General features: G+C 44.5%; 1 protein-coding gene across 1 annotated transcript; it reads right to left on the bottom strand.

Annotated features, from left to right (window-relative positions):
• Window positions 1–2,242: 2,242 nt before the first annotated feature.
• Window positions 2,243–4,458, bottom strand: LOC123999018 (protein PET100 homolog, mitochondrial). The gene is made up of 4 exons (XM_046304350.1): window positions 4,313–4,458; window positions 3,608–3,694; window positions 3,237–3,269; window positions 2,243–2,905 (listed from the first exon to the last, which is right to left on the bottom strand). The coding sequence occupies exons 1-4, from the start codon at window positions 4,337–4,339 to the stop codon at window positions 2,810–2,812; spliced, it is 243 nt and encodes an 80-aa protein (XP_046160306.1). The 5' UTR covers window positions 4,340–4,458; the 3' UTR covers window positions 2,243–2,809.
• Between the last annotated feature and the right edge of the window lie 11,064 nt (window positions 4,459–15,522).

The following is a 15,522-nucleotide window of genomic DNA, read 5'->3' as shown; positions in this document are numbered from 1 at the left end:
TCACTTCAAATGCCAAATGATCTTTGGTGGTTGCAGTTTGATGAGGATAGTGAATTGGTGCATCTCTCTGAGTTGGTGTGTTTGCCTACAACCATATTAAACGGAGATTGTTAAGTTAACCACACAAGTCTAAGCCCTAAAGAGTTGTGTTAGCTAAAGCCTAGGCATTCGCTCAGGAATGCTCAGCAGGTTGACAGTCTTGTAGCACAGGTCCAAACCCTGGCTGGTCACGCATACCAGGCTCAGAGTGACTGGAGGTGCTTTCTCTGGGCTGCTCAACATTCTCAGATGATAAAGTTCCATTTGGCAGTGAATGCTGGGTAGGACTGAGGAAAGCACAAAACAGGAGAGTGACCAAGACTTATCGGTATAATGTAATCAAATTTGGGAAATTAATATAAATGAAGAGATGGTTGAATAGTAGTAGTTTATGTGAAATTTTATCCATAATACCGTATCAGTGAATAATAGTTGATCAAGGCTATTAATAAGGTCCTCACACTCTGAAACATGGGTCTCCCTGGAGCAGCTGCATATGTAGGCCCACCTGGACAGGTAACCAATGAATCCAACAAGTTATACAGGATCGGTTTTGTTACAAGACTTTGTTTTCACAAAATGTACTCACCAACTGCAAACGTCAATTTCTCTAAGAGCACCCACCTTTTGTTCATTCACGATGACATAAGCAGTGTTGTCTGAGGACTTATCTACTTCTCCTATTCTCCCCATGTAGTGCACTAAAGGAGTGCACTATAAAGGGAGTAGGGTCCCGTTTGGACCTAAATAATTGTGGCTGACCTTGAGAAGGGAGTTGTCCAGCTTGTTGTCCTTGTTCATATACCCCTCTAGGAGGCAGTGCCGGGTCACATACCCAGAGCCTGCATACTCAGACAGGTTGAGGTCGACATAACCCACCTAGTAACATGGAAATTGAGGAGATATTATTACTGAAGTTGTGAGAAAAAGGGATGCCCTACAGAAAAAAAAACATTCATGCATCTATACCTTCCATGTCTGCCAATCTAAAGGGTCTGGATAAGTGTAAGCAAGCCCTTACTATGCTAAAAAGTTGGGAGCTTGCCTATGAACATGTGGAACAGTGGTTACTCTCCTCTCAAACTTACCTTTTGGTATGACCTTCCTCCCTTTGTGTCCTGCATGAAGAGAAAAACAGGTTATTTAATCTTTTTCATAATTTCACTTTCCTTCAGTACATTTGAATAAGATTCAAATGAGATTCAAAACACAACACACCTCATTTTATGTATGCTGTTTTACCTAGATGGGATATTTTATCAAATGTTACTTCATTTAGTAACAATTGCCATGTTACATCCTAAATGACACCCTATTTCCCATGTAGTGCACTATATAGGGAGCCATTTGGGACACACATCACACACTGTTTTGCAGGGAGAGACTGATTTATGATAAGTTAGCTGACCTTGCGAACTGACAGTCTACACATGCAGTCATCCAGGACTCCAGACAAGCTGTTGACTGCAGTTTGGCACTCAAATTCAAACATCTTTCCCCATTGCACTGAGTTGTGCCGGACTTCCAGTCTGTGGGTTACACACACACCTTGATAATAGTATTTCTGTAACTGTGGGTGAATCTTAAGTCTTTCGTCAAATCTTGGATGTTCGCCTCTAATGCAGTCAGGTGAGAGGACGTGAGGAATCAAGGAAAGACTACAGATTCAACTAAAAGCTCACTTGCTCACTAGAGTTGGTACCACCCCCCCCTCACCTTGGAGATTCCTCAGTAAAGGAGCCATCAAGCAAGCGAACTTTGCAGAAAATCAACCCCGTGACTTGTGGTACATTGCCCAGCTCATCCAAGAGTAGGGAGACGGAGAAGTTGTGCGTCCAGAAGTGTTTCCCGAGCACCGTGATGGTATGCAGGCGAGCTGCCAACCGCCTACTAGCCTCCATAGTCCCGTTTCCAGAGGACCCTATAAAACTTGACGTCTTAGAGGGAAGATACAGTAGGCTGGGTTGTGTTCTTTAGAGCACACCGTAGCAAAACTTTTTTAAGACACAGAACCGAAAAATGTGTCCTCATTGGATGATTTCAGCTAGTACCTGCCAGATTCTAAATGATTTCTCCCAACAGAATAGGACTCAGACATAAAATGACATGTCACAGCATGGTCCAAATCACAACACAGGGGCTTTGTGACATCATACTGTTTCTAGACCAGAATGGTCATCACAAAAAAACAACAAAAAACAGGCAAAGACACATTTAAACTTTAATGAAGAACAATGTTGAAACACCCATGTACAAAAGACATGTATTCTAAAAAAATAAAATAAATTATATTCCAAGCCATATGCTTCTGTCCTCAAATTTCAATCACAAATTTTTTTTTGAGACAATCATACACACTCAATGTTTTATAACAACACCATCACAGCGCAGATCATCAGCAATAGTCATAGTTTGATTGCAGTGAAATAAAGCATTTAAATAAAATCTTTTCAGCAAGACTATTCGGTTCAAAGGGGTAACTTGAAGGTCCCCCTCAAGCACACCCTCCCAAACGGTGTATAGCATAGCCTACATAATCCACGAAATCCTCCAACCCCAAACGGCACCCTTTATCCTATACAGTGCACTACGTTTTACCAGAGCCCTATGGGCCATGGTCAAAGTAGTATACTAAATAGGTAATAGGGTGCCTTTTGTGACGCAAAACATGTTCCAGCCCATGGGCATGACAGTGACACTGCTCCCCCCTCCTGTGGAACAACAAGTAGAAAAACAGGCAGATGATTGGGCATTGGGGACATCGTCCTCCTCACTCCTTCTCAGCCTCCTCCAAGGCCATCCGTTTCAGTAGCCGCCGCTCCTTGCGGTCTCGCATCCGCTCTTTGAAGTCTTCCAGCTCTTTCCTCTGTAACACAGATCGTTCAGTCATAATCGTCCATTGTCAATCAACAGTTATTCAGTTTATTTTCAATTATGGAGGACAGAGACATTGACAACAAATAAAACATCCCCAGTCCTTCAATCCAACACCAAATCAAAACAGTTCTTAAAGGGTTATTCCACTCAAAATATCATGTTAATTTGTATTGGGAGTGGGATATTCCTTTAATCTCAAATCGTTACCCTCCAAAAGTGTCACTATTGGTAGGCATTGATATGTCACACTTCATTGTTCCTAAATCAAGAAAAAATGTGTAACTGTTGGCGTAATAGCATGACATTATTCACACACTCACATGCATCTTCTCATCGGGGGGGAAAATCTCCCTCTGAAGGTAGTAGAAGAGATCACCATGAAAGAGGAAAGTAAAGTTTAACATTAATGAACAACAGATAAAAACGACTTATGACATGGTCATACACAAAATATCCGGATTTGCTTTAGTTTGTCAGACAGTACTGTCAACCTTCTCAGACTGTCTACACAATCTAGTAAAAAGTTTAAAAGCACTGAAAGAATGAGCCATTGGGCTTTATCGTGTGTTAACCTCAACAATTGTTATGTATGTAGCGACTGTTGTCTCCGGCTGAAGCAACCTTAGTTATATGTACTTTTAATCATGAAATAAACTAAATGAATCAATCAACCAATCAAAATAACACTAACCTTTCTCTTCACAATATATTCTTCAAAGTACTCTGCTTGGTTGGAGATCCAGAACATGGTTACAGGGAAGGACAAATACAGCATCATCTGATCACAAAGGAACACAGACAAAATAAACATCTATATCAAGTCACTATCATCTCTTTGTTAGTCAGTATAATAGATCGCTACATTGATTTGTGTATAATTGACCACTACAGTCATCAGACGACAATCAGGCAGTTGGTGCTTTCAAAACAATTGGGAACTCCGGAAAAAAAACGTCACTGATCAAATCATGACCTCGGTGATCAAATCAAATCATGCGTTGCATCCTGAATGTTTGATTTCCCTACTTTTTCGTAGCAGGTTAACTTAGGAGAACTTACACAGCAGGTTGGGAGACGGAGGTTAAGGTTAGGAAAAGAGTTAGCGAAAATGCTCTCCTAAACTGCTACGAAAATCACTATCGAAGTGGCGTGAAAAGAGTGTGTCCCTTAAAATAACATCAGTGTTGACGAGGATGATGTTACGTGACCACCTGGCTGTATAGCTAGCAAGTTAGCTACTGTAACGGTCAGCGTGTAGCTATTTCTACAACAATATAGAGCGTTTCGCGTGCAGTCTTTTTTCTTGTTGCGGCTAGGATCCCTTACAAACGACAAACTGTACCCTCGTGTATGCTATTAATCATGACATTATGATGAAACAAACCTATGTACTCACACGAAACACCTCGATTTTCACCCCCATGTTTGCGCTGCTACTGCGCCAACCTTCACACTGCACTTCCTGGTTTTCGGGTTACGACTTTTCACAAAATATCCAATCAGTAGAGTCCCATTTCTTTACGGTCAGTGCTATTCAGAATCCTTGGGACGTCACAATCCAAACCATTTTACATTTCATTATTATTATTAGTGAATAATAGTGTATAGTTTTATGTAAGGGCGGCATATTTCCAACAATATTACATTAGTGCTGGATATTGGTGAATATAATGAATTACTTGATGGTGACCCTATGATGTTTGATACCCCCCACTTTTTTACATTTGTTGATTTATTCATTAAATCGATAAGAACTATTTACAATGGAAGTAATAGCTCTGTAAAACGTGATACATCACCTATATTTGAAATCAACAGAGGAGTGAAGCAAGTTTGCCCAATTAGTCCATTCCTCGACCTCTTGACAGCTCAGGTTTTACATCTACTAGTAATCCCAGAATACCTTTACATGTATTAAGAAAAATGAAAGAATCAACACCTCTGCATAATCAAAACAGCTGATGTTAAAGTTCACAGTTAGCTATTGCTAAGTAAACGAAAGCTCAAAAGAAGCAGTTGCCTGGCTTTGACTCGCAGGTGAGAGCATGTGTCCGTGTAGATGGAAACAAACAAGTCTGAGCCTTTTGGGTATACACTTGTGCGTTGCTTTGCCATGTGGTATAAGGAACTGAAGCGTGATTATTTTTGTTGTGATACAGTGCATAGGATTGTGAAAACTAAAATGTACGGTATAGCAATGAACTGATGCAAACGGCGTTACGTACTTCACGTTCTGTCTGCGCATGACGTCACCGACGACGAGCGGTGTTTGTTCTGGATCCTGGGAAAGAAAGATCCCGCGCACCTTGACAACCGAATAAACGAGGTAAAACGAATGAGTTTTTATTTTTTTAAATGACAGTGTGAATGCAAAGCCTTTAGTTGGCAATGTATTTCACCTGAAGCTCCTGCGTGAGCACAAATCTAAGGACTCCGTCGTTTTTGAGGTCGTCGTAGCGTGCGCCTATTGGGAGCGAGTCGCCTGGAGGCCTGGTACTGAGACACGGGAATTAAACAAGCTAACTGCGTTATCATTTTCTGATATCTCTGACTAAGCGAACAAAAAAGAGCCATTAAGTGTTAACGTTATTCTATTGTCCTGATTACATCACAACCTAATCAATTTTGATTTCCACCGGCCTCAACACGAGATTACACTAACGTTATCTAAGCTAACTGTATCAACTAGCTACCCCTCCTCCTCACTAGTATTAGCTAGCCTGCTAGAATGCCCAGCAAGCTAGCTACCTATCACTTGCCACTGGTCGTTGACTGAGTAGTAGTTAGCCAGCTAACAACAACAATATTTTGACAACTAGTTGATTAGCTAGCAAGTAAGTCAACTAACGTTACGTTTTCATTTGAGCTCAGCTTGTTGTTTTGGATGATATGTGGGAGACTACCGAACCGTTTTGGAATACTGGTACTAAAATTGTTACGTAGTTCGCTTACATTCTAGAAGAAGATACGCAAGAAACGCATGCTTTTCAGTTCTAACGTTAACTCGCTAACTAGCTGGATTTTTAACAAATTGTCACTTTTCGATGTTAACGAGGATGGACATGTTTACTTCTCACATATATTGCCTGTCAATTTGACAATGATAAGTGACGTGACATACGCCATTTGCGTTCCTTCAACAGCATTTGAAGTAGTAATATTTCGGAACTACCGCAAAGGATCCACAACTGTAATGTAAACTTAGCTAGCTAACGTTAGCTGCTTCGGACTGGAATCTTTGTATACCTGACGAGACTTCGGTTTAAGCATGTTCTCTTGCTCGATTTGGCGAAACCGTGATATCTGCACTTATGCAGTTGCCACTAAAGTAAGATGGTAACAAAACATTTGAAAAGGCGTTTGATATTTAGAATAAGGACTTGGAGCTGCTTGCTTGCAGTCGCCATTTTGTGTGGTCTGAACAGAAGTGGATAAACGTTGGCGTTTTCTAGAACATTTTTACTTATTTTACCTTTATTTAACTAGGCAAGTCTATTAAGAAAAAATTCTTATTTTCAATGACGGCCTAGGAACAGTGGGTTAACTGCCCTGTTCAGGGGCAGAACGACAGATGTTTACCTTTCAAGACCGAATCCCCGAGCTAACAACATATCGGTTACTAGTCTAACCACTAGGCTACCTGTAAGGAAACAAGCCGAATTGTCATATTTTATGTGTCTGAAATCTCAACCATATAGTGAACCTAGCATTGTTTTTCGTGAAAATGAGTTACGCTGCTGCTGTCGACACTACTTTCGTTTTGACTGATCACTCTTGATTTTGGCATAACGTTAGTATTCCCTGATTAGGGTCAGATCAAGCATTTCACGTATTGACGTTGTCCAGGCCACATATTTGTATCCATAAGTACACACACAGCCCCACTTAATAGTATTTTGTCTAGTCTATGTACCAGGACCTCTCGGAGGTCTCACCTTTTTCCCCTCTGTTGCATACCATTTCCGACAGTAAATTGCATTTACCACTAACGTTATTGGTTAAGTTTAATTGTTTTTATGGAGTCTTTAGTTGAGTGTTTATGTCCATTCATATCTATCTACGCTGGTACCAAATGCATCCGGATTTGTGTCAAAAGGCAGTGTAAATGGTGAGGGAGAATTCAATAAAATGTACTGTACACAAGGGGGTTTGAAAGACAGGAGGGGTGTTGAGTTTAGAGGGAGAACAGGAGAATTTGGCTAACCCCCTTTTAATCAAGTCAAATGTGTGACCACTCGACGGTTCAGCCTAGCAACAAAAGTAGGATGTAACAAATTATTTCTAGAAAAATGCATGCTAAATATTCACAGTATTAGTTGAGCGAGAAAGTTAGGTATACATTTATTTGGGATGTGACAAATGGACACATTTTCTTAACGTTTTAACTGCACTTTTTAACGGGTTTCCATTAAAATGAAGAGAAAAAATGCATAAAGTTCCACGTGAATTCACGATGTAGCTTTGCTACTGCCAGCATTGGTTTGGGTTTCACGGTGCGTCCCTTTCAAATGGTTAAGCGGTGCACCTGTACTACCATTTACTGTACCTCGTAACCTCGTAATTCTTTCTCATTTAACTTCTCAAATTATTGCCGTACAGAACTTTGCTGCTGTCGCTTGCCTTTCGCTGCCATTTTCCAACTGTTAATGATCATTACTTAGTGATGGATAGTCGACTCCAATTATATTAACTCCTACGATTCAGTATTTTTGGACCGGAGGAGATTTAGTAGCCGTATTTTCGAGAACACTTGCATCTTTCATAGCTTGCGAGGGACGGAGAGAGAAGAGGGACATAGTATAGACAGGTTGACTACCAGGCAGACAGTCAGAACCGTGCACTTAGGCCTGTTTATCGGCAATCAAAAACTCGCAATGGAATGCTGTATCTCACAGCTTCTTGGCTTGCAATGTCTCGAACTTTCATCAGAGCAGGGCCTAGCATCACTTAATTGACTAGGTTATTGAGATGAAAGAGATGCAACACTTCGCTGTCACACACAGTATGTGCACAGGTTTGGTAGCCAGGGCAACAAAACAGCAGAGAAGTTGAACCCCACACTTCAACACTCTTAGTTGCGGAAATAAGACTCCGATTTGTCTCTTACACTGTCAAAAAAAAGCAATGATTACGAAGTTAAACAAACCATACAACTCTATGCACAAATAATTATTTTTAACAATTTACACAGAAAATTGAACACATTTACTTGAACAGTGCAGATGCAAGTTTTGGTAATAGAATGATGGCACAAATAGCAAAAGCCATCATTCTGTTACCAGACATTGCATCTGCACTCAAGTCAATCAGTTTTAGTACAAATTTCCTGTGAAAAAAAAACTAGTCCAGCATCATTCTGTTACTATGGAATTGCCCTCTATCTTTCTTACTTGCCCTCCTCAAAAATGTCTGGGTACACTCTGTGGTTGAGTAACCATGGTAACTCCATCCTTGGCCTAGTTGTAGGTTTTTACCTCTGAATGGAGGGTTATGGACAGGGAGCTCACAATAAAATCCATACATTTTATTGGATAATCGAAAGCGCTTAAGTTCAATATCTTCCCGTTAATCATGATTCATTAATCAATAATGATTCACAGTCTTGATTAGTACCATCATGTTATGGTGAAACTATACAAATAGTCTATTAGGTAAACTACTCTAATATTAAACAGCTCATATGGATTTTCTGTCTCCCTCATGAAATTGTCTGAAAGCAGCTCCTGGAACATTGACTGCATCTAGATAATGATCAAATTTATTTATTACATTTACATTTAAGTCATTTAGCAGACGCTCTTATCCAGAGCGACTTACAAATTGGTGCATTCACCTTATGACATCCAGTGGAACAGTCACTTTACAATAGTGCATCTAAATCTTAAGGGGGGGTGAGAGGGATTACTTATCCTATCCTAGGTATTCCTTAAAGAGGTGGGGTTTCAGGTGTCTCCGGAAGGTGGTGATTGACTCCGCTGTCCTGGCGTCGTGAGGGAGTTTGTTCCACCATTGGGGGCCAGAGCAGCGAACAGTTTTGACTGGGCTGAGCGGGAGCTGTACTTCCTCAGTGGTAGGGAGGCGAGCAGGCCAGAGGTGGATGAACGCAGTGCCCTTGTTTGGGTGTAGGGCCTGATCAGAGCCTGGAGGTACTGAGGTGCCGTTCCCCTCACAGCTCCGTAGGCAAGCACCATGGTCTTGTAGCGGATGCGAGCTTCAACTGGAAGCCAGTGGAGAGAACGGAGGAGCGGGGTGACGTGAGAGAACTTGGGAAGGTTGAACACCAGACGGGCTGCGGCGTTCTGGATGAGTTGAAGGGGTTTAATGGCACAGGCAGGGAGCCCAGCCAACAGCGAGTTGCAGTAATCCAGACGGGAGATGACAAGTGCCTGGATTAAGACCTGTGCCGCTTCCTGTGTGAGGCAGGGTCGTACTCTGCGGATGTTGTAGAGCATGAACCTACAGGAACGGGCCACCGCCTTGATGTTGGTTGAGAACGACAGGGTGTTGTCCAGGATCACGCCAAGGTTCTTGGCGCTCTGGGAGGAGGACACAATGGAGTTGTCAACCGTGATGGCGAGATCATGGAACGGGCAGTCCTTCCCCGGGAGGAAGAGCAGCTCCGTCTTGCCGAGGTTCAGCTTGAGGTGGTGATCCGTCATCCACACTGATATGTCTGCCAGACATGCAGAGATGCGATTCGCCACCTGGTCATCAGAAGGGGGAAAGGAGAAGATTAATTGTGTGTCGTCTGCATAGCAATGATAGGAGAGACCATGTGAGGTTATGACAGAGCCAAGTGACTTGGTGTACAGCGAGAATAGGAGAGGGCCAAGAACAGAGCCCTGGGGGACACCAGTGGTGAGAGCGCATGGTGAGGAGACAGATTCTCGCCACGCCACCTGGTAGGAGCGACCTGTCAGGTAGGACGCAATCCAAGCGTGGGCCGCGCCGGAGATGCCCAACTCGGAGAGGGTGGAGAGGAGGATCTGATGGTTCACAGTATCGAAGGCAGCCGATAGATCTAGAAGGATGAGAGCAGAGGAGAGAGAGTTAGCTTTAGCAGTGCGGAGCGCCTCCGTGATACAGAGGAGAGCAGTCTCAGTTGAATGACTAGTCTTGAAACCTGACTGACTTGGATCAAGAAGGTCATTCAGAGAGAGATAGCGGGACAGCTGGCCAAGGACGGCACGTTCAAGAGTTTTGGAGAGAAAAGAAGGGATACTGGTCTGTAATTGTTGACATCGGAGGGATCGAGTGTAGGTTTTTTCAGAAGGGGTGCAACTCTCGCTCTCTTGAAGACGGAAGGGACGTAGCCAGCGGTCAGGGATGAGTTGATGAGCGAGGTGAGGTAAGGGAGAAGGTCTCCGGAAATGGTCTGGAGAAGAGAGGAGGGGATAGGGTCAAGCGGACAGGTTGTTGGGCGGCCGGCCGTCACAAGACGCAAGATTTCATCTGGAGAAAGAGGGGAGAAAGAGGTCAGAGCACAGGGTAGGGCAGTGTGAGCAGAACCAGCGGTGTCGTCGTTTGACTTAGCAAACGAGGATCGGATGTCGTCGACCTTCTTTTCAAAATGGTTGACGAAGTCATCTGCAGAGAGGGAGGAGGGTGGGGGGGGGGGGGGGGATTCAGGAGGGAGGAGAAGGTGGCAAAGAGCTTCCTAGGGTTAGAGGCAGATGCTTGGAATTTAGCGTGGTAAAAAGTGGCTTTAGCAGCAGAGACAGAGGAGGAAAATGTAGAGAGGAGGGAGTGAAAGGATGCCAGGTACGCAGGGAGGCGTGTTTCCTCCATTTCCGCTCGGCTGCCCGGAGCCCTGTTCTGTGAGCTCGCAATGAGTCATCGAGCCACGGAGCGGGAGGGGAGGACCGAGCCGGCCTGGAGGATAGGGGACATAGAGAGTCAAAGGATGCAGAGAGGGAGGAGAGGAGGGTTGAGGAGGCAGAATCAGGAGATAGGTTGGAGAAGGTTTGAGCGGAGGGAAGAGATGATAGGATGGAAGAGGAGAGAGTAGCGGGGGAGAGAGAGCGAAGGTTGGGACGGCGCGATACCATCCGAGTAGGGGCAGTGTGGGAGGTGTTGGATGAGAGCGAGAGGGAAAAGGATACAAGGTAGTGGTCGGAGACTTGGAGGGGAGTTGCAATGAGGTTAGTGGAAGAACAGCATCTAGTAAAGATGAGGTCGAGCGTATTGCCTGCCTTGTGAGTAGGGGGGGAAGGTGAGAGGGTGAGGTCAAAAGAAGAGAGGAGTGGAAAGAAGGAGGCAGAGAGGAATGAGTCAAAGGTAGATGTGGGGAGGTTAAAGTCGCCCAGAACTGTGAGAGGTGAGCCGTCCTCAGGAAAGGAGCTTATCAAGGCATCAAGCTCATTGATGAACTCTCCGAGGGAACCTGGAGGGCGATAAATGATAAGGATGTTAAGCTTGAAAGGGCTGGTAACTGTGACAGCATGGAATTCAAAGGAGGCGATAGACAGATGGGTAAGGGGAGAAAGAGAGAATGACCACATGGGAGAGATGAGGATCCCGGTGCCACCACCCCGCTGACCAGAAGCTCTCGGGGTGTGCGAGAACACGTGGGCGGACGAAGAGAGAGCAGTAGGAGTAGCAGTGTTGTCTGTGGTGATCCATGTTTCCGTCAGTGCCAAGAAGTCGAGGGACTGGAGGGAGGCATGGGCTGAGATGAACTCTGCCTTGTTGACCGCAGATCGGCAGTTCCAGAGGCTACCGGAGACCTGGAACTCCACGTGGGTCGTGCGCGCTGGGACCACCAGATTAGCGGCCACGCGGTGTGGAGCGTTTGTATGGTCTGTGCAGAGAGGAGAGAACAGGGATAGACAGACACATAGTTGACAGGCTACAGAAGAGGCTACGCTAATGCAAAGGAGATTGGAATGACAAGTGGACTACACGTCTCGAATGTTCAGAAAGTTAAGCTTACGTAGCAAGAATCTTATTGACTAAAATGATTAAAATGATACAGTACTGCTGAAGTAGGCTAGCTGGCAGTGGGTGCGTTGTTGACACCACACTAATCAAGTCGTTCCGTTGAGTGTAATAGTTTCTGCAGTGCTGCTATTCGGGGGCTAGCTGGCTAGCTAGTAGTGTTGTTTACGTTACGTTGCGTTAAAAGAACGACAATAGCTGGCTAGCTAACCTAGAAAATCGCTCTAGACTACACAATTATCTTTGATACAAAGACGGCTATGTAGCTAGCTACGATCAAACAAATCAAACCGTTGTACTGTAATGAAATGAAAATGTGATACTACCTGTGAATGCGACCGGGTTGTGAGTCTATTCGGTAGACGTTGGCTAGCTGTCGGCTCGCTGTTGGCTAGCTGTTGGCTAGCTAGCAGAGTCTCCTACGTTAAGGACGACAAATAGCTGGCTAGCTAACCTCGGTAAATTAAGATAATCACTCTAAGACTACACACTCTAAACCTAAACTACACAATTATCTTGGATACGAAGTTACGAAGACAGCAAAGACAGCTATGTAGCTAGCTAACACTACACTAATCAAGTCGTTCAGTTGAGTGTAATAGTTTCTCCAGTGCAGCTAATCAGTGGACATTAGCTAGCTGGCTAGTGAAGACTACGTTAGGACGGCGAAATACGATAATTACGCAATTATCTTTGATACAAAGACGGCAATGTAGCTAGCTGAGAAGAAATTGCTAAGATTACACAAATCAAACCGTTGTGCTATAATGAAATATAATGAAATGTAATGAAAAAGTTATACTACCTGCGGGAGCGAAGTGCCGATGCGACCACTCGCTCCAACCCGGAAGTACTTCATATATATAGCCCTTCGTACATCAGCTGATATCTCAAAGTGCTGTACAAAAACCCAGCCTAAAATCCCAAACAGCAAGCAATGCAGGTGTAGAAGCACTACCATCTAGACTGTTGACTCGTCACACCTCCCTCATATGCCATTCCATGAAAGCCTTTCAGTAGCGCCGTGCCCGGCATACTTTGGTCGTGTAGTGTATGTGGACACCTGCTCGTCGAACCTCTCATTCCAAAATCATGGGCATTAATATGGAGTTGGTCCCCGCCTTTGCTGCTGTAACAGCTTCCGCTCTTCTGGGAAGGCTTTCCACTAGATGTTGGAACATTGCTGCGGGGACTTGCTTCCATTCAGCCACAAGCATTAGTGAGGTCGGGCAGTGATGTTGGGGGATTAGGCCTGGCTCTCAGTCAGCGTTCCAATTAATCTCAAAGGTGTTCGATGAAGTTGAGGTCAGAGTTTTGTGCAGGTCAGTCAAGTTCTTCCACACCGATCTCGACAAACAATTTCTGTATGGACCTTGCTTTTTGCATGGGGGCATTGTCACGCTGAAACAGGGAAGTTGTAAGCAAAGAATCGTCTAGAATGTCACTGTATTCTGTAGTGTTAAGATTGCCCTTCACTGGAACTAAGAGGCCTAGCCCGAACCATGAAAACAGCCTCAGACCAAATTTTCTAATAAATTTGCATTTGTCACATGCACCTAATACAACAGGTGTAGTAGACCTTACAGTGAAATGCTTACTTAGCATTTAAAAAAAGTTGGCGATAAGAATAACAAATAATTAAAGAGCAGCAGTAAATTACAATAGAGGGGCTATTCAGTGGGTACCGGTGTCGAGGTAACTGTGTACATGTAAGTAGCGTTATTAAAGTGGCTATGCATAGAGAGTAGCAGCAGCTTGGGAGCGCAATGCAAATAGTCTGGGGAGCCATTTGATTAGCTGTTCGGGAGTCAGTTGGGGCTATGCATTTGGACAGGTAGCATTCTCATCACTTCAGAGAACGCATTTCCACTGCTTTTACACCACTCCACCATGCGCAACGCCAAGCATTAGCTGTTATTAGGCATGTTTGCGGCTGCTCGGCCATGTGAACCCATTTCATAAAGCTCCCGACAAACAGTTATTGTGCTGACAATGCTTCCGGAGGCAGTTTGGACCTCTCGGCAGTCCCGTTCTGTGAGATTGTGTGGCATACCATTTCGTGGCTGAGTCGTTGTTGCCACTTAATAACAACACTTACAGTTGACCGGGGCAGCTCAAGCAGGGCAGAAATTTGACGAACTCACTTTTGAACGTTTGCCACGTTTGAAGTCACTGAGCTCTTATAGTAAGGACATTTTATTGCCAATGTTTGGAGATTGCTTGACTCCCCCTTGCACACCTTGCCTTGGTTTCTTCAGTGGCATTGCCTAAAAACAGCAGTCTGATTGCATCATGTGTGCCAAGCCAGGACCAGAGTATGTAGGTCTGGGCTGCATTCAGCATGAAACAACGTTTAGGGCCGTTGTGAATCGGATGTAGGCGTACGTATTAGAATAACACACATGCCTCTTATATGTGGAGTGTGGATCATGTCGGCTCTACTGGTGACATCTCTTATCTGCCATGTACGTTGCACCTTCCTGAATGCGACCCAGATTTGTCTAGACCGTAGGGTGTTTTTGCGTGCGTCCTGTTTGCTTCTCTCTCTCTCGCTGGTGTTCTCATGGACTGTCCTCTCTGTTCTCTTCCCAGGTGTACCCCCCTTTTCCTCGTCAGCAGTGTCCTCTGTGAACTATTAGCTGGGCCTTGGCCAGCATCTCTAAGGGGACTCTCCTCTGGATCGGGTAACGGGCCGGCCCGCGCGGCAGCTCCCTTTGCTGAATGAGGCCGGAGAGGAGATGCACTCTCGTATAAGGATCTCCACCCAGAGATACACATGTAAGTTTATCATCTAACATACTAGTATCTTTTCCTCTGGAACCCTGACTGAGGGAGAGTATAGCTTCCCTGGCCATGTCTAATGTGTACTGGATCGTGTTCAGTAGGGAGAAAGTGTTTTGAATTGAAGTGAAACAGGGAGGCACCAGGCTTATACCTGAATTTGTCCAATACAACCACTGATTGTAGTTAGTGCTCCACTGAACAAGACCTAGCTCTGCAGTGGAGAGTTTCCATGACATATACCCATCTAATAACATGGCAGCCTGTGTGTGTCTGCTAAAGTGACCCCGAGACGGGGGGCGTGTGTGCCTTCATGTTCTGTTTTGAGTTTCACAATGTTCTTGTTATGAGATGGGTGCCTGGCGCAAGGATATGAAAGGGCTTTGTTTTCCTGGTTTTGTCCTTCAGTGTACTATTCTATTTCTGCATCCCCTCTCCATCACTTGCTTTATACCTCTCGCCCTTGCACACACGCACAGCTCACACGCACTCATACTACAGTCTGGGCACGTAAACACACACACAAACACACACCCAGAGCCAGCAGATTGGCTGGCTGTCTCCTCGACTGGAGTCCCTGTTGGTTTTGGCTGCTCTGTTGCCCACATGATTAATGGCCTCTGAAGTCTGAAGGCGCTTCCTCCGCCTGGCCCACTCTCATCTCCTGTGTGTGTGTGTGTGTGTGTGAGAGAGAGAGAGAGAGAGGGACCGTGTTTAATTATTGTGTATTTTATTCCTCTTGTGTTACTTATGACATTTTTTACTATGCATTGTAAGGAAGTGCTCATAGCAAGCATTTCACTGTAAAGTCTACTCCCTTTGTATTTGACACATCTGACAAATAACATTTGAATTGTGTGCTTCTCCGCTGCTGTCCTCCCCCCCCCC

This window comes from Oncorhynchus gorbuscha, linkage group LG16, assembly GCF_021184085.1.
Source record: "Oncorhynchus gorbuscha isolate QuinsamMale2020 ecotype Even-year linkage group LG16, OgorEven_v1.0, whole genome shotgun sequence".
NCBI classification, from domain to species: domain Eukaryota; kingdom Metazoa; phylum Chordata; class Actinopteri; order Salmoniformes; family Salmonidae; genus Oncorhynchus; species Oncorhynchus gorbuscha.
The sequence above is the reverse complement of the archived record's forward strand: the minus strand, read 5'-3'. Positions and strand labels throughout refer to the sequence as shown.